The sequence below is a fragment of the Phyllobates terribilis genome, unplaced genomic scaffold (assembly GCF_046119375.1).
Source record: "Phyllobates terribilis strain yellow unplaced genomic scaffold, ASM4611937v1 Scaffold_2__4_contigs__length_985480577, whole genome shotgun sequence".
NCBI classification, from domain to species: domain Eukaryota; kingdom Metazoa; phylum Chordata; class Amphibia; order Anura; family Dendrobatidae; genus Phyllobates; species Phyllobates terribilis.
Window position 1 is genome coordinate 316344439 of NW_027362762.1, and position 27075 is coordinate 316371513.

At 43.6% G+C, this 27075-nt stretch overlaps 1 protein-coding gene across 1 annotated transcript in view; it reads right to left on the reverse strand.

Annotated features, from left to right (window-relative positions):
• The window catches only part of COL4A1 (collagen type IV alpha 1 chain), a 218498-nt gene that overhangs the window by 55218 nt on the left and 136205 nt on the right, over positions 1–27075 (reverse strand). Inside the window, exons 21-23 of the mRNA XM_073664356.1 lie at positions 26824–26970; positions 21717–21812; positions 19774–19863 (exon numbers count right to left, since the gene is read on the reverse strand). Of these exons, the coding sequence (XP_073520457.1) occupies positions 19774–19863; positions 21717–21812; positions 26824–26970 (333 nt within the window). The remainder of the gene's footprint in view (positions 1–19773; positions 19864–21716; positions 21813–26823; positions 26971–27075) is intronic.

A 27075-nucleotide genomic window follows, 5' to 3' on the forward strand; every position in this document is an offset into this window, starting at 1 on the left:
CCCAACCCTAGCCCAACCCTAACCCTAGCCCAACCCTATCCCTAGCCAAACCCTAACCCTACCCTAACCCAACCCTAACCCTAGCCCAACCCTAACCCTAGCCTAACCTAACCCTACCCAAACCCTAGCCCAACCCTAACCCTAGCCCAACCCTAACCCCAACCCTAACCCTAACCCTAGCACAACCCTAACCCTAGAGTTTATTTTTTTACGCCATTCCTCATGTGGTGTAAGTGGTTAGACGACTTTATTCTTCGGTTCGGTGCAATTACAGCGATACCAGATTCATATCGGGTTTTTATGATTGACAGCTGTCACACACTAAAAGACACTTTTTTTTTTAAAAGACTAGTTTTTGTATCGCCATATTTTGAAAGCTATAATTTTTCCATATTTTGGCCAACAGAGTCATGTGACGGATTGTTCTTTGTGGGACAAGTTGACGTTTTTATTGGTACCATTTTTGGGCATGTGACATTTTTTGATCGCTAACTATTCCGATTTTTGGGAGGCAGAATAAACAAAAACCAGCAATTCCGGTATTGTTTTTTTTTTTACGCCGTTCCACGTGTGGTAAAATTGATAAGGCAGCTTTATTCTTCGGGTCAGTACGTTTACAGCGGTACCGCATTTATATTGTTTTTTATGTTTTGGCGGTTAAAGGAGTTTTCCCACGAACGAAAGTACATTTTAATCAATAGATCTTGGAATAATAATAATTTCCACAATTGGATGGGTTTAAATAAAATGTTCCTGTGCTGAGATAATCTTATAAATGTGCCCCTGCTGTGTACTGTGTACTGTGTACTCAACACAGGAACATTTTATTTAAATATATTCAATTGTCGAACTTCTTATTATTCCAAGATCTATCGATTTAAATGAACTTTTGTTCGTGGGAAAACCCCTTTAACACCCTTAAAGCCCAGGGCGTACTAATACGTACCTGCGCCCTCGGCTTTAAGAGCCAGGTACGTATTAATACGCCCTGGCGATTGCGCCCGCACAGAGGCTGTGCGGGCATGATTGCCGCCGGGTGTCAGCTGATTGTCACAGCTGACACCCGGTACTATGTGCTGGGAGTGGTCCCGCACCGCTCCCGACACATTAACCCCCGGAATGCTGCGATTGAAATCGATCGCAGCATTCCGGAGGTAAGCGCCTGTACTCACCTCTTCCCCGGCGTCCCTCGCTCTCTGAGGCTGGGTCCCGTGGTTGTCATGGTGACCTGGATGTCGTCATGACAACATCCAGGTCACCAGACAGCCGGAAGATACTTTGATCATGCGCAGTGCACGATCAAAGTATCTTCTGTCTCTGCAGCGCTGACAGCCTGGATAGCACAGGGATGGGGCTCTATCCCTATGCTATACAGGCGATCAAGGTAAAAAAAAGTTAAAGTCCCATAGTGGGACAAAGTATAAAAGTAAAAAAAAGTGTTAGAAAATGGAAAAAAAAAATTGTAAAAATATATAAAAAAAAAATAATAATCCCCAAAAAATAAAAATATAATGTACCCATCAATAAATATTATTATGAAAAAAAAACCATCAAAACAATAAAAGTACACATATTTGGTATTGCCGCGTCCGGAACGACCTGACCTATAAAACTGTCCCACTAGTTAACCCCTTTAGTGAACACGATAAAAAAAAATGAAGCAAAAAACGATGCTTAATCATCATACCGCTAAACAAAAAATGGAATAAAATGCAATTAAAAAGATGAATATAAATGAAAATGGTACAGCTGAAAACTTCATCTTGTCCCGCAAAAAACAAGCTGCCATACAGCTTCATCAGCCGAAAAATAAAAAAGTTACAGCTCTCAGAATAAAGCGATGCAAAAAATATTCTTTTTTTCTATAAAATATCTTTTATTGTGTAAAAGCGCCACAACATAGAAAAACTATATAAATGTGGTACCGGTGTAAACGTACTGACCCGAAGAATAAAGCTGCCTTATCAATTTTACCACACGCAGAATGGAATAAAAAAACGTAAAAAAAAAAAAAATCCTGAATTGCTGGTTTTTGTTTATTCTGCCTCCCAAAAATCGGAATAGAAAGCGATCAAAAAATGTCACACGCCTGAAAATAGTACCAATATAAACGTCAACTTGTCCCACAAAAAACAAGCAGTCACATGACTCTGTCGGCCGAAATATGGAAAAATTATAGCTCTCAAAATATGGCGATGCAAAAACTAGTCTTTGCAAAAAAAAAAAACGTCTTTTAGTGTGTGACCGCTGTCAATAATGAAAAACCCAGGTATCGCTGTAATCGCACCGACCCCAAGAATAAAGTCGTCTAATCACTTATACCGCACGAGGAACAGCATACAAAATAAACTCTAGGGTTAGGGTTGTGCTAGGGTTAGGGTTGTGCTAGGGTTAGGGTTGTGGTTCTGCTAGGGTTAGGGTTGTGCTAGGGTTGGGGTTGTGCTAGGATTAGGGCTGTGATGGGGTTGGGATTTTTTCGAAAGTAAAGAAAAAAAAAATGATGACGATATGGCGACTAGTGCTGAGCGCCAGTGCTCGCTACTTGAGTTTGCATCGGGTGCTCAGGTATGCACCGGGTATCCCGGGTGCTCAAATGACATGCTCGAGTCTCCGTCCCATATGCTCCGCGGCCAAAAAAACCTCGCTGGGATTGCCTGCCATGCACGAGCGATCCCCGCATGTTTTTTTGGGGGTGTCTATTAACCGTGAAACATGCGGGGTGGGGACTTGAGCATGTCACTTGAGCACCCGCGATACATGGTGCATACCCAAGTACCCAATGCAAACTCATGTAGTGAGCACTTGCGCTCAAGACTAACGACAACTTATTCAATATGATGAGCTAATGTTATCAAATTTTGTGTCGTACCTCTGGGTTCAAAATGTTCACTATACCCCTTGGTAAAATCCTTGAGGGGTCTAGTTTCCAAAATGGGGTCACTTGTGGGGGGGGGGTTCCACTATTTAGGCGCATCAGGGGCTCTCCAAAGGCGACATGGAGTCCGCTCTCAATTCCAGCCAATTTTGCGTTCAAAAAGTCACACCATGCTCCTTCCCTTCCGAACCCTGCAGTGCGCCCAAACAGTGGTTTTCTCTCACATATGGGGTATCGGCTTACTCAGGAGAAATGGTTTGGCGCAATTTCTCCTGTTACCCTTCTGAAAATGCAAAATTGGGGGCTGAAAAACATTTTTGTGGGAAAAATGTGAAAATTTTATTTTTACGGCTCAATGTTATAAACTTCTGTGAAGCACCTGGGGGTTCAGGGTGCTCACCACACATCTAGATAAGTTCCCTGAGGGGTCTAGTTTCTAAAATGGGGTAACTTGTGGGGGGGTACACTGTTTAGGCACATCAGGGGCTCTCCAAATAAAACATGGCGTCCGGTAATTATTCAAGCAAATTTTACATTCAAAAAGTCAAATGGCGCTCCTTCCCTTCCGAACCCTGCCGTGTGCCCAAACAGTGGTTTTCTCCCACATATGGGGTATCTGCTTACTCAGGAGAAATTGCACAACAAATAGTATGGTGCAATTTCTCCTGTTACCCTTATGAAAATGCAAATTTGGGGGCTGAAAAACATTTTTGTGGGAAAAATGTGAAAATTTTATTTTTACGGCTCAATGTTATAAACTTCTATGAAGCACCTGGGGGTTCAAGGTGCTCACCACACATCTAGATAAGTTCCCTGAGGGGTCTAGTTTCCAAAATGGTGTCACTTGTGGGGGTTTCCACTGGTTAGGCACATCAGAGGCTTTCCAAATGCAACATGGCATACGCTAATTATTCAAGTAAATTTTACATTCAAAAAGTCAAATGGTACTCCTTCCCTTCCGAACCCTGCTGTGAGCCCAAACAATGTTTTTTCCCCACATATGAGGTATCGGTGTGCTCAGGAGGAAGTGCACAACAAATTTTGGGGTCAATTTTTTCCTGTTACCCTTGCGAAAATAAAAAAATTGGGGTCTAAAGTAACATTTTTGTGAAAAAATTTAAATGTTCATTTTTTTCTTCCACATTCCAAAAATTCATGTGACGCACCTGAAGGGTTAATACAATTCTTGAATGTGGTTTTGAGCACCTAGAGGGGTGCAGTTTTTAGAATGGTGTCACTTTTGGGTATTTTCTGTCATAAAGACCCCTCAAAGTGACTTCAAATGTGATGTAGTCCATAAAAAAATGGTTTTGTAAATTTTGTTGGAAAAATTAGAAATCGCTGGTCATTTTTTAACCCTTATAACTTCCTAACAAAAAAAAATTTTGGTTCCAAAATTGTGCAGATATAAAGTAGACATGTGTGAAATGTTATGTATTAACTATTTTGTGTGACATATCTCTCTGATTTAAGAGCATGGAAATTCAAAGTTTGAAAATTGCAAAATTTTCTAAATTTTCGCCAAATTTCTGTTTTTTTCACAAAAAAACGCAAGTGATATTGAAGAAATTTTACCACTACCATGAAGTACAATATGTCATGAAAAAACTATCTCAGAATCAGGGGGATCCGTTGAAGCGTTCCAGAGTAATTACATCATAAAGTGAAAGGGTCAGAATTATAAAAATTGGCCTGGTCAATAACGTGCAAACCACCCTGGGGGGTAAAGGGGTTAAGTTAGCAAGTCGGTGAAGGTCCAACACCAGATGAAAACAGCTGAATGTCACAGGTCCATTTAATGTGTAGTAGCCACTCTCACACTCTCAGGTATTGCAGCTTAGTTCCCATTTACAGTAAGTGAATTCAGCTAAGCTGTAGTACCTGGGACTGGTCATCAGAGAGGGAACAAAGCAGAGCTGTTCAGCTATATTCACTGTTTACATCCAGCTACAGCAGAAGCTTATAACAGCTGACCGGTGAAGGTGTTCAAACCTCACTGATACGATATTGGTGACCTATCCATAAGATAAGTCATCAATATCAGAAGCCTGATGACTTCTTTAAAAAGCTTATTGGTTTTTAGTTAAAGGGATTTTCCGGGACTATCTTTTTTCCCTATTGAGCTAAGTACTGCTGGCAGGTAGTTGCTAACTACTTGTCTATTATGCCCAGTGCCAGCTCTAAGCGGTCATGGGCCGCTCCTGCCGGCAATTCAGCTGCTCCACATCAACAGAAAGATTAAAATCTCAACTATAAACAATACACAACATATATAAAAGATTGGGAGATTGGGAAAAGGACATTAGACACCCATGATCTGGAAGACTGACCGCACCTCACTGGTAATTTATGATCATTTTGATGATCTTTTATATATGTTGTGTGTTGTTTATAGTTGAGATTTTAATCTTTTTGGTTTGATAAAGATACTTTTAATTGTTCCAATAACTGCTATAAAATATTTGATTGTCATTGGACACATCCCTCGCTTTATTGATCCACATCAACAGAGCAGCTCTTCCTCTTACGGGCTGCTCTGTTGATTGGGAGTGCATGCCATGGTCATACTGATTGACAGCCATCTCCCTGCAGTTATGTAGCGGGGAGCCAGCGTTCAATCTGCATGACATCGGCAGCCATGCCCCGACAACATAGCACAGTGGAAGAGAAGAAGCTGCTTTGTCGACATGTCGTCACCGGAAGCTTCAGTATTGCCAGCAGGAGCGGTCAGTGACTGCTCGGGCAAACAGACAGATAGTTAGCTGCTACCTGCCTGTAAGTTCTTAGGCTCATAAGAACAAAAATAGTCTCAGATAAACCTTTCAAAAACTTCAGTTAATTATTTTTACAATATAACCTTATAGTGTTAAAAACTCATTTTATAAACAGCCAATCAGCACATGCTTCCCTTCATATAGACATAAAATTAAATTGTGCTATTATTGAGTTTATTGGTATCTGTAAAAATACATCTTTGTTTCTGTCTAAGGAATTTTTTACTTGCACTATCTTGAATAATATGAGCTTAAAAGTATGAAAATAATAATTTTACTTAAATGAAATCTGTCAGTAGGATCAACCCTCCTAAGCCATTTATATGGCATGTAGGTCATAGGAAGCGGAATAAAATGATACCATGATATCTGCTATACGATGTCTTATTCCAGATACATCCACATTTTTATTATATGTACTATGGGTCGGACGCTGATCTGCATGACAATCTGGCACCATTTTTAAAAAAAATCACAAAATAATAATAATAATAAATATATATATATATATATATATATATTGTACCCATAAATATTTTTATGTTAAAAAAAAAGTACACATATTTGGTATCACCACGTCCAGAACGACCCAACCTATAAAACTGTCACACTAGGTAACTCCTTCAAAGAACACTGTAAAAAAATTAAAAACGAGACAAAAAAACAATGCTTTTTCATCATATCGCCAAACAAAAACTTGAATAAAACGCTATGAAAATTGTAAATAAAAATGGTATTGCTGAAAACATCACCTTGTCCCGCAAAAAACAAGCTGCCATACAGCTGCATCAGTGGAAAAATAAAAAACCTATAGCTCTCTAAATACAGCAATCCAAAAATAATTATTTTTTCTATAAAATAGTTTTTATTGTGTAAAAGCGCCAAAACATAAAACATGATATGTCACATCACTATAATCATACTGATCCGAAGAATAAAGCTGCCATATCAATTTTGCCACACACAGAACGCCATAAAAAAACAAAATTCCTTAATTGCAGTTTTTTGTTCATTCTGCCTTCCACAAATCAAAACAGAAAGCGATCAAAAAATGTTATATGACCGAAAATGGGACCAATAAAAACTTAAACTCGTCCCTCAAAAAACAAGCCCTCACATGACTCTGTCGGCAGAAATCTGGAAAAATTATAGCTTTCAAAATATGGCGATGCAAAGAATAGTTTTTGCCAAAAAAACGCGTCTTTTAGTGTGTGACAAACATAAAAAACTGATAAAAAAAATCTGGTATCACTGTAATCGCACCAACCCAAAAGGTAAAGTCATCTAATCACTTATACCACAGGAGCAACGGCGTAAAAAATAAATAAAACAAATTCTTCACCTTCTATTGATTTGTTCATTCTGCCTCCCAAAGATCGCAGTAATGCTCGGCTCACATTTATCCTGCTTTGTATGCTGAGCGCTTACATTTGGGTTTCCATGTAAATCTATGAAATACGTGATTTAGACAGAACCCCCGACGGAAGATTCCCTATAATGAGGCAGATGGAGTCACTTTGGACGTTGTCTGGCCTATCTCCGTCTTTTTGCGCATGCATAAAAGCTCAATCCGTCACAGTTTTGTGCACTTCTGAAAAGGACACCACTGCAGCAGAGGCCAGAAAACGGAAATATAGGGGGCTTACACGTTACTGGTAGCACAAAGGCTCTGGAAAAGCACTATGGCTCCTCGCCCCCAAAAGAAATTTAGCAAATTCTGCACTCCCAAATCCAAATGCCTCTCTCCCTTCTGAGCCCTACAGTGTGCTTAAACCACATTTAGCGTCCATGTTTGGCATTTCTGTAGCGATGAGAGCCCGCTTAATTTACGGGTGCATGTCTCCAGAAGAACAAGCTGGGCACTACAATAGCAGATTTGCAGTTTTCACTCAGCAACATCCACTGCTGCTTGTTTCTGGAAAACACCCATATAGTCAAATCATCACTACACCTGTAGATAAATCCCCAAAGGGGTATAATTTCCAAAATGGGGTCATTCTGCTCTTCTAGCACTTAGTAGCTCTGTATATGGAGTCTGCAAACTATTCTAGGAAAATTTGTACTGCAGGAGGCAAATAGGGCTCCGTCCTTTTCGAGTCTCGCCGTGTGGCTAAACAGTACTGTACAGCCACATATGGGGTATTTCAACATTCAGTAGAAATTGTGTGACAAATTTTGGTGCCATTTTTACCCATTCTCCTGTATGAAAATGTAAAATCTGGAGCTAAAACTAAATTTTTGAAGGTAAATATGTAATTATTTTGTCTTAACTGCCCAATGGTATACAATTCTGTGACACATCTGTGGTGTCAATATGATCACTGCACCCCTAGATTAATTCATTGAGAGGTGTAGTTTGTAAAATGGGGTCACTTATGGGGGTTCTGCTGTTCTGCGGTTCTGCTGTTCTGCCACCTCAGGGGCTCTCCCAGTGGGTCATAGCACCCTCAAACCATAATAGTAAAATATGTACTATAATATGGCAATCTATCCCTTCTGAGCTTTGAACTGTGCCTGAAAAGAAGGGAAAATTGCACAACAAACCGAGAGATCCATTTTTTCCTATTAGCCCTTAGAAAAATTAAAAACTTGGGCTAAAACAACAGGTTAGTGGTAAAAATGTAATTATTCTTTCTTCACTGCCCAATGGTCTAAAATTCTGTGGTGTCAACATGCTTACTGCACCCATAGAAGAATTAACTGGGGGATGTATTTTGTAAAATGAGGTAACTTATGGGGAACTTTCCGTTGTTCTGGCACCTCAGGGGCACTGATAATGTGACATGGCACACTCAAACCATTCCATCAAAATCTGAACTCCAATATGGCGCTTCTTCCCGAGTTTTGCACTGTGCCTCAAAAGTATTTTATAACCACATATGGGGTATTAGCATGCTCAGGAGAAATTGCACAACACATTTTGGGGTCCATTTTCTCCTGCTATCCTTTTGAAAATGAAAAAATTTGGGACTAAAACAATATTTTTGTGAGAAAAAAATGTTTTTCATTTTCATAGTTCAATGTTGTAAAATTCTGTGAAGCACCTGTTAGTTCAAGGTGCTCACCACACATCTAGATAAATTCCTTAAGAGGTCTAGTTTCCAAAATGGAGTCAGTTGTGTGGGATTTCCACTGTTTAAGCACATCAGGAGCTCTCCAAATGCAACATGGCGTCCGCTCTCGATTACAGCCATTTTTGCGTTCAAAAAGTCAAACGGTGATCCTTCTCTTCCGAGCCCTGCCATGCTCTCAAACAGTGGTTTTCTCCCACATATGGGGTATCGGCGTACTCAGGAAAAATTGCACAACAAGTTTTGGGGTCCATTTTCTCCTTTAACCCTTGTGAAAATAAAACATTTTGGGCTAAAAGAACATTTTTGTGGGGGAAAATATGAGTTTTCATTTTCACAGCTCTACGTTATAAATTTCTGTGAAGCACCTGGGGGTTCAAGATGTTCACCACACATCTAGATAATTTCCTTGAGGGGTCACTTGTGGGGGGGTTTCCATTGATTAAGCACACGAGGGTCTCTCCAAACGTGACATGGTGTTTGCTCTTTATTCCAGACATTTTTGCGTTCAAAAAGTCAAACAATGCTCCTTCCCTTCCGAGCCCTGCCATGTGCCCAAACAGCAGTTTTCCCCCACATATGGGGTATCGACATACTCAGGAGGAATTGCACAACAAATTTTGGGGTCCATTTTTTCCTGTTACCCTTGTGAGAAGCAAAAATTTAGAGCTAAGATAAAATTTTTGTGAAAAAAAGTAAAATGTTAATTTTTTCCTTCCACATTACATTCATTCCTGTAAAGCACCTGAAGGTTTAATAAACTTATTGGATGTGGTTTTAAGCAGTGTGAGGGGTGCAGTTTTTTGAATGGTGTCACTTTTGGGTATTTTCTGTCATACAGGCCCCCCAAACTCACTTCAAATGTGATGTGGTCCTTCTAACTTCCTGACAAAAAAAAAATATCTTTCAAAAATAATGCAGATGTAAAGTAGACATGGTAAATGTTATTTATTAACTATTTTGCTTGACATAACTCTCTGGTTTAAGGGCATGTAACACGGGTATTTTAAATGCAGTGACACAGAAACACATACAGTGGTGGCCAAAAGTATTGGCACCCCTGCAATTCTGTCAGATAATACTCAGTTTCTTCCTGAAAATGATTGCAATCACAAATTCTTTGGTATTATTATCTTCATTTAATTTGTCTTCAATGAAATAACACAAAAAGAATTGTCCTAAAGCCAAATTGGATATAATTCCACACCAAACCTAAAAAAGGGGGTGGACAAAAGTATTGGCACTGTTTGAAAAATCATGTGGTGCTTCTCTAATTCGTGTAATTAACAGCACCTGAAACTTACCTGTGGCACCTAACAGGTGTTGGCAATAACTAAATCACACTTGCAGCCAGTTAACATGGATTAAAGTTGACTCAACCTCTGTCCTGTATCCTTGTGTGTACCACATTGAGCATGGAGAAAAGAAAGAAGACCAAAGAACTGTCTGAGGACTTGAGAAACCAAATTTGTGAGGAAGCATGAGCAATCTCAAGGCTACAAGTCCATCTCCAAAGACCTGAATGTTCTTGTGTCTTCCGTGCGCAGTGTCATCAAGAAGTTTAAAGCCCATGGCACTGTGGCTAACCTGCCTAGATGTGGATGGAAAAGAAAAATTGACGAGAGATTTCAACGCAAGATTGTGCGGATGGTGGATAAACAACCTCGACTAACATCCAAACAAGTTCAAGCTGCCCTGCAGTCCGAGGGTGCAACAGTGTTAACCCATACTATCCGTCGGCGTCTGAATGAAAAGGGACTGTATGGTAGGATACCCAGGAAGACCCCACTTCTTACCCAGAGACATAAAAAAGCCAGGCTGGAGTTTGCCAAAACTTACCTGAGAAAGCCTAAAACGTTTTGGAAGAATGTTCTATGGTCAGATGAGACAAAAGTAGAGCTTTTTGGGAAAAAGCATCAACATAGAGTGTACAGGAAAAAAAAAGAGGCATTCAAAGAAAAGAACACGGTCCCTACAGTTAAACATGGCGGAGGTTCCCTGATGTTTTGGGGTTGCTTTGCTGCCTCTGGCACTGGACTGCTTGACTGTGTGCATGGCATTATGAAGTCTGAAGACTACCAACAAATTTTGCAGCATAATGTAGGGCCCAGTGTGAGAAAGCTGGGTCTCCCTCAGAGGTCATGGGTCTTCCAGCAGGACAATGACCCAAAACACACTTCCAAAAGCACTATAAAATGGTTTGAGAGAAAGCACTGGAGACTTCTAAGGTGGCCAGCAATGAGTCCAGACCTGAATCCCATAGAACACCTGTGGAGAGATCTCAAAATGGCAGTTTGGAGAAGGCACCCTTCAAATATCAGGGACCTGGAGCAGTTTGCCAAAGAAGAATGGTCTACAATTCCAGCAGAGCATTGTAAGAAACTCATTGATGGTTACCGGAAGCGGTTGTTCGCAGTTATTTTGGCTAAAGGTTGTGCAACCAAGTATTAGGCTGAGGGTGCCAATACTTTTGTCTGGCCCATTTTTGGAGGTTTGTGTGAAATGATCAATGATTTGATTTTAGCTTCATTCTCTTTTGTGTTTTTTCATTGAAGACAAATTAAATGAAGATAATAATACCAAAGAATTTGTGATTGCAATCATTTTCAGGAAGAAACTGAGTATTATCTGACAGAATTGCAGGGGTGCCAATACTTTTGGCCACCACTGTAGCAGCAAATACAGGGTTAATAAACAGGGGAGACTTATGATAACAGGGTCAATCTCCACGCAGGGAGTAACAGGGGAAAATATGGGGAAAAAACAAGGGAAGTAGCAGGTAAAAGTCTATAACTGACAGTTCACAGTTTAACTAGATGTAGCAAAGTCGAACCGGTTGTAATCGACAGTTTTTACACTTAGCTGACTCTTATCCTCCACAAGGCAGTTGCCAGCTGATACCGGTGTTGCTTTCCTCAGGCTTCCCCGCCCAAACCATGCTCCGTCTTCTGGTGGCAGCGGGCGGTCTCCGGTTTTACCCGCTGAGCCCCTAGTCCATAACACGCCACCTCACGTGCTCGGCTCCACAGACCCTGTGTCTCTTCTCCCTCTAGTCGGCTTGACTCCTCCAGTCCACTGCACTCGGATCTTGCTCCAAGTACTGGAGCCAGGAGCCTGGACCCTCTCACATTGCTCTCCTGAGCGGGACTCTCCTGCCACTTTCCCACGCAAAAGTCCTCATTTCCCCCTCTCTCTAGCCACGCCACCAGTTTCCCGGTCACCTGACCTCCCAGCTCTCACTCTGGACATGCCCCCAGCTTCCCAGTCACCTGACTCCTGTGCTCGCAGTCAGTCTTCCCCCTGCAACCAGAGGTACGGCCCCGGCAGTTCCGGATCCCTTGTTCTGAAAGTACTTACACCCCGGTCTTCCCCCTTACACCCCCACTCTCCTTTAACTCGCCATTCTGCGGGCGAAAGTTCCTTCACCAAAAGTTCACATTCTTGGACTTCCTGGATGATACAGTGCCATATGAATTGATCTTGTTCGTAACGGTGAGGAGGCACTCCTGCTGTTGTCCGTTCTGACCGGCGTAACTCGGTTTGACCGATGGGGGTACAGGGTCACTCGCATTCCCAATCTCCGCCAGCCCGGTGGCTTCAACCGATGTTGTTCCCTCGCTGCCAGCACTGGGGACTGCAGGTAATCGAGTGCTGGGGTTCGGAGGTAGAATCAACAATTCTTCGTCCACATCGTGGCTTGGGGCAACTGTGACAGGACCCTCTCTAGAAGCAGGTGATTCTTCTCCATCCTCGTCATCTTTAGACAGACAGGGTCGCAGCATACTAGGATGAACCACTCTGGTAGGGGCTCCTTCAGCCCCCTCGGGTTGAACTTCATACACAGGTCCTTCAGCACCAATCCTGCGCTTCACTCGGTGCAGGGTCCGTTCTCACCGCCTACTCAATTTTCCCCGGGGCCGCCTGTCCCGAACCAACACCCGCTCCCGGGGCCTCAGAGCTGTCCCTCGAAGAGGCAATGTCTCATGATGTTTGAGCTCCTGAAACTTTTGTTGTACCAACCGTCGGAGGGTCTGCAGTCGATGCCGATGTTCCCGGACCAAGGAAGACATCCCCGTCCGTGGGTAGTCCTCCTCGGGGTCCAGCTCTAACTCGGTAATCTCTCGCCCCTTTCGCCCAAACAGCAAGGTATATGGAGTGAAACCCGTCGTACTATTCACTCGGTTGTTGTAGACCCACACCAGCTCGGCCACAAACTCAGGCCATCGTACCTTCCAATCTTCCTCCAACGTGCGGAGCATTTGGATCAGTGTCCGATTAAAGCGTTCACAGGCCCCATTTCCTTGAGGGTGGTAAGGAGTAGTCCGTGACTTCTCAATCTTGTGCAACCGGTGCAGCTCTTCCATCACCCGGCCTTGGAAGCAGGCGCCTTGATCGGAATGGATCCTCTTTGGAAAGCCGTACACCCGAATGAAGTCTCGGCAGATGGCCTGCGCAGCTGACTCGGCGGTCTGGTCTCTGGTCGGGGTCACTACCGCAAACTTTGTGAAGTGGTCTGTCATTACCAGGCAATGTTCATACCGAGATGCGCCGGCCCAACAGCCAAATAGTCAATCATCAGCACCTTCAAGGGGGCAGAAGTCACAATGGTTTGTATGGGGACCCGATGCTCTGGGGGCTTAACCAGCTCACAGCTCCGACATCTTCGACAAGTGTCTTCTATTGTTGCTCGCAGTTGGGGATGATACACCAGCCTCTGCAACCACTGAAACGTCTTCTCTGGTCCGAAGTGAGCCCCTCGTTCATGAGCCTCCTTAGCCACTACTCCGACCAACTTCTCTGGGATCACCACTTGCCAGGTGGTCCCGAACTCTCACAGTAGCTGCACCCGTCGGTACAGCAGCCCGTCTTGCAAACACAGTCTCTCCCATTGTCCCAGCATTTTCAGTGCTCCCAGGGACAGGGTACTCCTCTCTTCTCGACTAGGGACTTGCCGCAAAGCCACCCATTGACGTAATTGAGCAACTTCTCTGTCAGTCTGTTGAAGTCGGATCCAGTCATCTCTTGGCCGCCCTAGCACTGGTTCTTCCAACGTCTCACCGATCTGTCCCTGCGCCGTGGCTAGCGGTTCCACGAAAGTTCGGAAGCTAGGGGTCTCATCCGCCTCCAAATCTTCATCGCGGTCATGATCAGGCCGTTCATATGTCACTCTGGAGAGGGCGTCAGCGTGAGTATTCTCTGCCTTAGGCCGGTAGGCAATCTTATACCGGTACCTGGCCATGCGGGCCACCCACCGCTGCTCCAGGGCCCCCAATTTCGCATTCTCCAGGTAGGTGGGCCAGCGGGTTGTTATCTGTTCTCACCAGTACTTCGGACCTGGACAAATACTCTGCAAACTTCTCGGTCATTGCCCAAACCAGAGCCAGCAACTCTAATTTGAAAGAGCTATAATTATCTGGATTCCTCTCGGAGTCGTGAAGGGAGCGACTGGCGTACGCAATCATGCACTCTTTCCCCTCCTGTACTTGGGATAACATGGCTCCCAGACCATGTAGGCTCCCATCAGTGTGGAGTATGAATGGTTGGGAGAAATCCGCATAGGCAAGTATTGGGGCCTCGGTCAGGACCATTTTTAGGGCACGGAAGGCCTCTTCCAGGCTGCTTCCCCACTGAATCGCCTGATTCTTGGAGCCCGCCGGCACTCCCTTAAGTAGCTCCAGCAATGGGTTGGCTATGCGGGTGAAGTTCTTCACGAATCTTCGGTAGTACCCGGCAAGTCCCAGGAAGGCCTGAACGTCCTTCACTGTCTTCGGGGTAGGCCACGCCTGTACGGCGGCCACCTTTTCCTGGGTGGGCCTGACTCCTTCACCGGACACAGTATGACCGAGATATTCGATCTGTTTGCGGTACAGGTGGCACTTCTGGGGCATCACCTTTACGCCATGACTCTGTAGGCGACTCAGTACTTGCTCCAGTCGCTGGTGGTGCTCCTCGAAGGTGGCGGCATAGACAATTATGTCGTCAAGGTAAATCAGTGTCGCCTCGAAGTTCAAATCGCCCAGGCACCTCTCCATCAGACGCTGGAACGTCCCGGGGGCGTTAGTCGGGCCGAAGGGCATCCGATTGAATTCGAACAGTCCCATGGGTAATATGAACGCCGTCTTTGTACTGTCATGTTCGGCCATGGGCACCTGCCTGTAGCCACTGGCCAGATCCAAGGAGGAGAAGTATATTGCCTTCCCTAAGGCCGACAGGGACTCTTCGATTCGGGGTAGTGGGTAAGAGTACCATACTGTACAGGCATTCAGTCGTCTATAGTCCACACAGAACCGCAGGGTCCCATCTTTCTTCCGGACCAGGACAATCGGGGCTCCCCACGGACTCTGACTCTCCCGTATCACACCATTCTGTAACATATGGGCTAACATCTCCTTAACCTCTTTATACATCTGGGGAGGTATCTGCCGGTATCTCTCCAGCACTGGGGCAGCGCTCCCCGTGGGAATCTCGTGGGTAATGGCTTCGGTGCAACCAAAATCATCCTCATGGCGAGCAAAGACTTGCTGGTACCGCTCCAGTACCTCCTCAACCTGCTGCACCTGTCGAGGTGTAAGTCCCGTCAATTCAGCCCGCATTCGTTCTAGGATTCTTCGTCCCCCCTTCGCACTAGCCCGGTGGGATTCCGGCGGCATGGTGACCGCCTGAGTCCAGGGGTCTCCTCGTACAGCGGACAGCTGTACCACATCAGGTCACACCAACTTCTCTGGCATTCCCAGAATCTGGGCTATTTCCGCCCTGGGAGGGAGTGTGAGATCATCTTCGCCCAGATTAACACACCGCACTATAACATTGCCACCCTGAACGGTGGCCAGTGTCCGAGCCACCAAGAGTCCAGGGGGTACTTTGTCCATCGATGTTGGTTCTATCTGAACTTCGACCCCCTCAAGAGGTGTGCAATCCCGTGCAGATAACGTGAGTACAGTTTGTCCTGGCAGTAAGGTGAGCGCCGTAGCTGCTGGCATTATTATTTTCCCCAGGATCTTCCCTTCACTCGACGTCTCCTGAGCCTGGGCAGCTCGGATTAGGGGGGTTCGCAGGTCCCACTGGTCTAGAGGAAACTTCTTCGGCTCACTAATCAGGATTTGCCCGATCTCTTTCAGCACATTCATTCCGAGGGTCACCGGGGGTCCACTTCCGGTTCCCCCTGCGACCAGGACGACTCCTTTTTTTCCCACATCTTTTCCACACACTCGGATCTTAATCCACACCACCCCTGCGACCGGGATGGGTAATTGATTAGCTGCCGTGAGTCTAATTACTGGTCCCCATTCAGGCCGCGCTATCTCTGGAAATCGCTGTTGAAAGTAGGCTTCTGTCATCGTAGTCACCTGGGATCCCGTGTCAATCAGGCAGTGAACAGCCCGACCGCTTATTTCGGCCCAGACTGTCGGGCTGGTGGAAACCAGGTCCTTGGGACTTCCTCTTTTTCTTTCCCCTTCCTCAGGCTCCAGGCTGTGTCCCCCAGACACGGAGCCCGCTAGTTTAATGGCTGCCGCGACAGGGGCCGCCCTTGGCTAGCACAGCCCCTGGCGTAATGTCCTGTGCCTCCACACTTCCAGCAGGTCGTGTTTCTGTCTGTGTAGGGCTGCCTCACTCCTCTACGGAACTCTCCTGTAGGTGGGGGCCTGAATTCAATTCTTTCCATGACTGGGACAATCGATCTGGGTATCTCTGGTGTTGGGGCAGGGATCTTCTTGAGACTGGACCATTCATCCCGCATCTCCTGTATCTCCTTTCGCATCTCTCGAGCCTATTCTGGTTCAGCTGCAGGCAGGGTGGGTACCTCATTACTCCGGACCATCCCTGCCAGGGCCGTCACCCCCATCTCCTGCTCTCTCACACGTGCCTCTGCCCCCACTTCTAGAAAAGTCTTATGTGGGTTGGCGCACAGGCGCTCCCACAAGGCCTGCTTCAGCTGCACATCCCTGAGGCCTGCCACAAACTGGTCCCTTAAGATCACGTCAGGGGGGCCATTCCCAAATTCCCCATGTCGTCTTTTCTAGTGATATAGGCATGCACCCTCTGTAAGGCATTAACATACTGCGTCACAGTCTCCCCCTCCTGCTGCACTTGGTGAAACAGCCGTATCCTCAGCTCTCCTACATTGGTGGGATCCCCATGCATCTCCTCCAGTATCCGCACCACTTTTTCTACAGTATCCCAGTCATGGGGAGGGCGGTACATCACGGATTGTCGGGCCTCGCCATCCAGGGCCAGTAAGGCTATTTCGGCTTGCCTAGCTGGGGTCATCGGATGCATACGTAACATACTCCTAACTCTCTCAATCCAGTCCCACAGCATCATATTGTCCCCGGTGAACTTTGGGAGACTGCTGAGCATGGCCCCCAGCGGCAAGCTAGATTTAGGGGCTCCCAGGATGGACTGCTATGCAGTGTCTGTGTCTAACGACTGCATACTGCTGACTACGCCAAATGTAACACGGGTACTTTAGATGCAGTGACACAGAAACACAGAGCAGCCAATACAGGGTTAATAAAGAGGGGAGATTTATGATAACAGGGTCAATCTCCACGCAGGGAGTAACAGGGGAATATATGGAGAAAAAACAAGGGAAGTAGCAGGTAAAAGTCTATAACTGACAGTTCACAGTTTAACTAGATGTAGCAAAGTCGAACCGGTTGTAATCGACAGTTTTTACACTTAGCTGACTCTTATCCTCCAATAGGCAGTTGCCAGCTGATACCGGTGTTGCTTTCTTCAGGCTTCCCCGCCCAAACCATGCTCCGTCTTCTGGTGGCAGCGGGCAGTCTCCGGTTTTACCCGCTGAGCCCCTAGTCCATAACACGCCACCTCACGTGCTCGGCTCCACAGACCCTGTGTCTCTTCTCCCTCTAGTCGGCTTGACTCCTCCGGTCCACTGCACTCGGATCTTGCTCCAAGTACTGGAGCCAGGAGCCTGGACCCTCTCACACTGCTCTCCTGAGCGGGACTCTCCTGCCGCTTTCAAGCACAAAAGTCCTCGTCTCCCCCTCTCTCTAGCCATGCCACCAGTTTCCCGGTCACCTGACCTCCCAGCTCTCACTCTGGACACACCCCCAGCTTCCCAGTCACCTGACTCCTGTGCTCGCAGTCTGTCTTCCCCCTGCAACCAGAGGTACGGCCCCGGCAGTTCCGGATCCCTTGTTCTGAAAGTACTTACACCCCGGTCTTCCCCCTTACAGGCATAAGAATTGAAAGTTTGAAAATTGTAAAATTTTCAAAATTTTCACAAAATTTCTGATATTTTCACAAAGAACGCAAGTCATATTGAACAAATTTTACCACTTTCATGAAGTACAAAATGTCTCTAAACAACAATCTCAAAATCACTGTGATTCGTTGAAGCATTCCAGAGTTATTACGACATAAAGTAACACTGGTCAGAATTGTAAAATTTGGCCTGGTCATGAAAGTGAAAACAAGTTTGAGGGTGAAGGTGTTAGCAAGTGTAGTAAGAGAAAAAGGACCCCATAAATTGTAAAGCAATTTCTCCTGACTACGCCAATACCCCAATATGTGGTTTAAGACTAGTATTTGGGCCCACTGAAGAACTGAAAGGAAAAAGGAACATCTTGGAATGGAGAGTCTTCTGGAATGTTACCTGGGTGCTATTAACAATAGCAGAGGTGCCAGAATAGCAGAAATTCCCCTACAACTGAATACATTTTAGAAACTACACCCCTCAAGGAATTCTTCTAGGGGCATTATGATAATGCATAATTATGTACTAAATGGTAAAACACTGGGTAATACTGTCACTAAAAAGATTTGGGCATAGGGGTGGTCATTAAACTAAACAGTGCCAGACATCTTCTGACAAGGCAAATAAAATCATGGGATGCATTAAAATAGGCATTGATGCTCATGATAAGAACATAGTTTTGCTGCTATACAAGTCACTAGAAGCGGCCACACTTAGACTTCTGTGTATAATTTTGGGCTGAGCTCCAGTCTATAACAAGGATATAGCAGAACTAGAGCCGGTGCAGAGAAGAGCATCCAAGGATACTAAGGGAATGGGTGGACTGCAATACTAAGACAAGCTATTAAATTTGAGGTTATTTAGTTTGATAAAATGAAGGCTTAGGCGTGATCTTATTACAATGTACAAGTATATGAGGAGACCATACAGAGATCTTTCTAATGATCTTTTTACACCTAGGCCTGTGACAGGGGCAAGGGGGCATCCTCTATGTCACACAGACAGATTCTTTACTGTAAGAGCAGTAAGACTAAGGAATTCTCTACTAAAGCTTGTTGTAAAGCCTGATTCACTAAAAAAAAGTTCAAGCAAGGACTGAGTGCCTTTCTTGAAAAATATAACATTACATTGTACAGGTAGTAGATTCTGTGATGGGACGTTAAATAAAGGAAACAAGTCTTATTGCCGTATGTGGAGTCGGGAAGGATTTTTTCCTCTGACATGGGGCAACTAACATGTTTGCCTCATGGGGTTTTTGCCTTGTTCTGGATCAATATATTAGGTTATAGCTTGAACTCAAAGGACTTATGTCACTCTTCAACCTTAAAAACTATGAAACTATTAGTTAAGGATGTGCATATTTATGCAACCACATTATTTTAGCTTTTTTATTTTATTTTTCCACCTGAAAAGATTGCTTTTCAATTGAATTGTACAGATAGGTGACATTAAAGGTGGAAAAAAGATCTGAAATGATTCTTCTTGATATGATTTTTACATGAAAAACTAGCATTCTAACAGGGGTGTGCAGACTTTTTATAACCACTGTATATTAATTTCCTCCCCGTAGCTGCAGCTCCAGTAAAACAGCTAGCCAGGATTTTAACACTATTTACCTGCAGATTCAACCTACATCTGCAAGTAAGGAGCAATTTTGAACAAGACAGGTGCCCTTAACCAGCTAATATTTATAAGCTACAGTAAATGAACATAAAAAGTGAACCATTGAAAAAAATATTATTTTTTTTCTCAGTGGGTGCACATTTCTTTTTAGTTGAGTTTTTTCTTTACCGTGAAAGGAGATTTGATGCACCAAAAAGGCAGAAATCATACCTGGTTCGCCAGGAGGACCTTGAGGCCCTGGTGGTCCTGGTAGAGGTGATGGTATTAAGTCACACGCAGGGCAAGCATCTCCCTTGTCACCTATATGCAAAATGAAAATTATTTTTAATATCATAATAAGAATATATGCACAACTACTAATCACTTTTTCCTAGGAGAAAAGATATACAGCACAAGGGGACACAACTAAATGACAATTATATATCCCCATTGGATGGCTCACTCAGAAAAGCATTATTTATTGCAAATTTTTCCTCAAAAATAATTTTGTAAAAAAATAAATATTTCATAGGAAAAAATTAGCAAGGGCAAACTTTCAAAAACCTATTCATTGCATGATACCATGTGAGGCACTACTATACAACCCTTTTGTTACTTACAAGTCCCAGCTCCTCCACCAGGTTTTGATTCCTTACTTTATGGCCAGCACCTTCTATGCTAGTGCACAGCTTGTTACTGGGGTATCCACGCAAGCACCACTTATGTCATCATCTTAGGCTCTTTAAGCTCAGCTCAGGCAGCTAGCAACCACCTGAATATTCAGGATGTATGGCATCTTGCTACCAAGTTCTTTTCCTGGAGTTAGCCTTATCTTTCTTTATACTCTGCTCCTGCCAGGTGTTTAATTATTTTCCCAGCTACTCCAGCTACTCATCAACTAGCCACTATTTCCAAGCTCAGTCCAGCAATTTCTGGGGCTATTGCACTCTCAACTCTGCTGTGTCAAGTTATGCTAACAAGCTTGTTTCTGCTATCTTTATGCTGCTCATATTTGTTACTCTGCTATTTAATTGAATAACTGCAGCTCTGCAAGTTACCAGTATGTCTACATATCTCTGCTATTCCTCTCTGCTATTCCTAGTTTGCCTCCTCAACTTTACTATAACTGCATATCTGCAAGCAAGTTAACAGTTTGCCTATAGTTCTGCTATTCCTGTGTGAAACTGCACTCATGCTAGCATGGTACTAGTTTACTTATAGATCTTCACTGTTCCTGTTCAATCCACACATCTGAGAGATGCATCCTGTGATACCAGCCCTGCTTGCCCATCTGACGTCCATCATAATCTGCTGTATTAGTTCCCACTAGTGATGAGAGAGTATGAATCGTTAACCCGGGTGCTCGCCAAGTATTCTGGCTTGCTCTGCATTTCTTTTACTGTCGCCGTGGCTGCAAGTGTCAAGGCTGTTAGACAGCTGTGAAACATGCATGGATTGCCTGTTCGAAAGGCAATCCCTACATGTGTCACAGCTGTCTAACCCGGGCATGCTCGCCGAAAGGGTTAACGATTTATTCCTGCTCATCACTAGTTCCCACTGATCCAAATGCAGTATGACAAACCCAGCTCAGGAGCATCATTGCCTCTTTTCCATGCTGCCCACCCTTACTTATGGCATGGAAAATTCACTTCACCAAATGAGCCTTCACCACCCTTGTTAATAGGGAATTAAGGGTGCAGCTTAAAATAAAAATACTCTATTCTGCTGTTCCTGTTCATTCCACACATCAATTCCAGACTGGCACATTTCCTCCAATCTTAGCACCATTCCCCCCCTCTGGTCACTCGACATAAACAATGTCAACTGACCACTCCTACTGATCTGCTGCAGCCTTCATACATCTACATTGTTTTTATGGATTTTTTACATGACATTTGATGTCTAAAGTTTACTCTTGGATTTCTATTAAATAAATGTTTCTGCATACCGTAGAACTGGAATTTCACTTTGATATCTGAGGTCTGATTGTTCTTGATCTAAGATCCTAGCTACAACGGAATGGTTCCGATTTTTCTGTCTAGTTATTCCACAAGTAATAATACAATGAAAATATCCTTTATATATTCTTTGACTGACTATAATAACTGAAGTGTGAGTAAGAATTTGTAGGTTATATATTTTTTGATTGTTTAGATATAAAATGAAAATCGTACCTTTCTGCCCCCTTTCCCCAGGGAAGCCTTGTTCACCTGGAGTTCCAGGGAATCCGGATTCACCAGGCTGTCCTGGAATGCATTCCTGTGTAGGGTCTATCAATAATTACAATTTTATTTATATGGGGCCAACATATTCCGGTGCACTTTACAATTGATATATGCACAAACAATCAGACATTACAGAGTAACACATAATTCAACAATTCAAACAAGAGGAGTGATGGCCATGCTCGCCAAAACATATGAGGAAATATGGGTGACACAAAAGGTAAAAAAGTGCTTGTAGGGTATGAACCAGCCATCTTTTATACTAAATAAAGGTATTCATATAAAAATACATTAACCGGTCACCAGCAGCCGGTATCTGTAAATGTCCAGATATTAAGTGCTACTACGTGTATGGAATGTGTGCAAATAAATGATATAAAGAATAAATAAATTATAATGTAAAACAGATTTAAAAAAGGCTGAAAGGACAAGTAAAATGTATTACTGACTAGCACAGTCGTAGGTGACAGGACTTAGGTTGACCATGTGGAGGCCAGGTGTGGCATTTGCATTTGGAAGCTGTTGCTGTGAACCCACAACACGGGGAAAAAGGAGCTCTCAATGGAAGAAAAACAGACCATCATTAGGCCACGGCCCCACTATTAGTATTTGGACAGTATTCGGTCAGTATTTTTTCTCAGGAGTGGGAGACAAAACCAGGTGAAGAACAATCAGAGAAAAGGTCTAATAGAAACAAGTGCACCAATTCTGTATTTATCACCCACTCCTGGTTTTGGCTCCCACTCCTGAGAAAAAATACTGACCAAATACTGACCAAATATTGATAGTGGGGTTGTGGCCTTAAACTGAGAAAGAAGAAATCCATCAGAGACATCGCAGAAATGTTAGGAGTCGCCAAATCAACAGTTTGGTACATTCTGAAAAAAAGTGTGCACTGGTGAGCTTGGGAACTCAAAAAGGCCACGTCCACAGAAGACAATAGTGGTGGATAATCTTAGAATCCTTTGCATGGTGAAGAAAAACACATTCATAACATCCACCCAAGTGAAGAACACTCTCCAGGAAGGAAGTGTTTCAGTATCTAAGTCTACCATAAAGAGAAGACTTATTGAGAGCAAATACGGAGGTTTAACCACAAGGTGCAATCTATTAATCAGCCTTAAAAATAGAAAAGCCAGATTAGACTTTGCCAAAAACATGTAAAGAAGCCAGCCCAGTTCTGGAAAAGCATTCTTTGGACAGATGAAACTAAGATTAACCTGTACCAGAATGATGGGAGGAAGAGAGTATGGAGAAGGCTTGGAATGGCTCATGATTCAAAGCTCACCACATCCTCTATTAAACATGGTGAAGGCAGTGTGATGGCATGGGCATGCATGGCTTCCAATGGCACTGGGTTACTAGTGTCTATTGATGATGTGACTGAAGACAGAAGCAGCCAGATGAATTCTTAAGTGTACAGGGCTATACTTTCTGCTCAGATTCAAGCAAATGCAGCAAGGTTGATTAGACAGCGCTTCACAGTACAGATGGACAATGAACCAAAATATATTGCGAAAGTAACCCAGGAGTTTTTTTAAGGCAAAGAAGTAGAATATTCTGCAATACCCGAATCAATCACCAGATTTCAACCCCAATGAGCATGTATTTCACATGCTTAAGACAAAACTCAAGGCAGAAAGACCCACAAACAAGCAACAACTGAAGTCAGCTGCAGTAAAAACCTGGCAAAGCATCACAAAGGAGGAATCCCAGTGTTTGGTGATGTCCATGGCTTACAGACGTCAGGCAGTCATTAACTGCAAAGGACTCTCTACAAAGTATTAAAATTAACATTTTATTTATGATAAAGTTAATTTGACCATTTACTTTTGAGCCCCTGAAATGAGAAGGCTTTGTAGAAATATGGTTCCAATTCCTAAATAGTTCACAAGATATTTTTGTTCAAGCCCTCTATTTGAATCTGAAAGTCTACACTTCAATTCCATCTCCGTTGTTTCATTTTAAATCCAAAATAGTTGCATGCAGAATCTAAATCTGAAAGGCCACAGATGCTGCAACAACATTAAGCAAGAGACACCACTAACCAAACAACACAATGAAGACCAAGAAGATCTCCAAACAAGTCAGGGACAAAGTTGTTGAGAAGTATACAGTGGTGGCCAAAAGTATTGGCACCCCTGCAATTCTGTCAGATAATACTCAGTTTCTTCCTGAAAATGATTGCAATCACAAATTCTGTGGTATTATTATCTTCATTTAATTTGCTTGCAAGGAAAAAACACAAAAGAGAATGAAGCAAAAATCAAATCATTGATCATTTCACACAAAACTCCAAAAATGGGCCAGACAAAAGTATTGCCACCCTCAGCCTAATACTTGGTTGCGCAACCTTTAGCCAAAATAACTGCGAACAAAAGCTTCCGGTAACCATCAATGAGTTTCTTACAATGCTCTGCTGGAATTGTAGACCATTCTTCTTTGGCAAACTGCTCCAGGTCCCTGATATTTGTAGGGTGCCTTCTCCATACTGCCATTTTGAGATCTCTCCACAGGTGTTCTATGGGATTCAGGTCTGGACTCATTGCTGGCCACCTTAGAAGTCTCCAGTGCTTTCTCTCAAACCATTTTATAGTGCTTTTGGAAGTGTGTTTTGGGTCATTGTCCTGCTAGAAGACCCATGACCTCTGAGGGAGACCCAGCTTTCTCACACTGGGCCCTACATTATGCTGCAAAATTTGTTGGTAGTCTTCAGACTTCATAATGCCATGCACACGGTCAAGCAGTCCAGTGCCAGAGGCAGCAAAGCTACCCCAAAACATCAGGGAACCTCCACCATGTTTGACTGTAGGGACCGTGTTCTTTTCTTTGAATGCCTCTTTTTTTTTCTGTACACTCTATGTTGATGCTTTTTCCCAAAAAGCTCTACTTTTGTCTCATCTGACCAGAGAACATTCTTCCAAAACGTTTTAGGCTTTCTCGGGTAAGTTTTGGCAATCTCCAGCCTGGCTTTTTTATGTCTCGGGGTAAGAAGTGGGGTCTTCCTGGGTATCCTACCATACAGTCCCTTTTCATTCAGACGCCGACGGATAGTACGGGTTGACACTGTTGTACCCTCGGACTGCAGGGCAGCTTGAACTTGTTTGGATGTTAGTCGAGGTTCTTTATCCACCATCCGCACAATCTTGTGTTGAAATCTCTCGTCAATTTTTCTTTTCCGCACACATCTAGGGAGGTTAGCCACAGTGCCATGGGCTTTAGACTTCTTGATGACACTGCGCACGGAAGACACAAGAACATTCAGGTCTTTGGAGATGGACTTGTAGCCTTGAGATTGCTCATGCTTCCTCACAATTTGGTTTCTCAAGTCCTCAGACAGTTCTTTGGTCTTCTTTCTTTTCTCCATGCTCAATGTGGTACACACAAGGACACAGGACAGAGGTTGGTTCAACTTTAATCCATGTTAACTGGCTGCAAGTGTGATTTAGTTATTGCCAACACCTGTTATGTGCCACAGGTAAGTTACAGGTGCTGTTAATTGCACGAATCCAATTTGGCTTTAGGACAATTCTTTTTGTGTTTTTTCATTGAAGACAAATTAAATGAAGATAATAATGCCAAACAATTTGTGATTGCAATCATTTTCAGGAAGAAACTGAGTATTATCTGACAGAATTGCAGCAGTGCCAATACTTTTGGCCACCACTGTAAGTCAAGGTTGGGTTATAAAAAAATATCACAATCTCTGATGAACCCCCGGAGCACCATCAAATCCATTATCATCAAATGTAAAGAACATAGCACCACAACAGACCTACCAAGAGAGGGCTGTCCACCAAAGCTCTCAGCCCGGTCAAGGAAGGCAGCATAGAGACCAAAGGTAACCGTGAAGGAGCTGCAAAGTTCCCAAGGAGAGACTGGAGTATCTGTCCATATGACTACAATAACCCATACACTCCACAGAGGTTGCCTTTATGGAAGAGTGGGCAGAAAAAAGCCTTTACTTACACATAAAAATTGTAAGGCTCGTTTTGAGTTTGCCAAAAGACAAGTGGGAGACTCCCCAAATGTATGGAGGAAGGTGCTGTGGTCATATGAGACCAAAATTTAACTTTTTGACCACCAAGGTAAACGCAATGTCTGGCGCCAAATCAACACAACCCATCACCCTAAGAACACCATACTCACAGTGAAACATAGTGGTGGAAGCATCATGCTGTGGGGATGTTTTTCGGCAGCAAGGACAGGGAAAATGGTCCGAGTCCAGGGGAAGATGTATGGCGCAAAATACAGGGATATTCTTGAGCAAAACCTGTTTCATTCTGTCAGTGATTTATGACTGGGACGGAGGTTCACCTTCCAACAAAGCAATGACCCAAAGCATACTGCTAAAGCAACACTCAAGTGGTTTAAGGGGAAACATGTAAATATTTTGGAGTGGCCTAGTCAAAGCCCAGACATTAATCGAATTGAGAATCTGTGGTCAGACTTGAAGATTGCTGTTCACCAGAGGAAACAATCTAACTTGAAGGAGCTGGAGCAGTTTTGCCTTGAGAAATGGGCAAAAATCCCAGTGGCAAGATGTGGAAAGCTCATAGAGACTTATCCAAAGTGACTTGCAGCTGTAATTGCCGCCAAAAGACTCTCTACATTGTACTGACTTTAGGGGGTGAATAGTTATGCACACTTAAGTTTTCAGTAATGCATGCGACTAGTTTCTCTAAACAGGAGGCATCTTGAAGCTGTCATCACCAACAAAGGGTTTTGTACGAAGTATTAATTACATTTCAGTAAGAGTGTTCAATACCTTTTCCCTGTCTCATTTTTCGTTATTACACATAACTTAATTTTTGAACATATATGGTTTGATTTATTTAGCTGTGTGGATAGGATGGGTTGTTACCGACATCTGGTGAGAATTTTATGTCAATAGCACCTTTAGAAATATATTTATTTAGAAAATTGGTGACGTGTTCAAAACTTATTTCACCCACTGTATACATATGCTTGTGTGTATATAAGTGTCGATTTAACTATAATGCAACTAAAGTATATAAAAGGACCCCTTTGATCCCTCAGTTGCATAACTTCTTACCTATTGGACCTGGTGGACCAGGGAATCCAGGAGGTCCACGTAGCCCCTCGCTACCTTTCTGTCCAGGTAGGGATAACCCAGGGATTCCAGGTTCACCCTTTTCCCCTGTTAATCCTGGTGCCCCGGGTGGTCCAGGAATTGATATACCTACATATAACAAAAGCAACATTCATAGTTAAAGTTTAACATTAAAGACACTAAGTATAAAAAAATCACTTCTGGTTGTGCCAATTAATATATTATATTTATAAT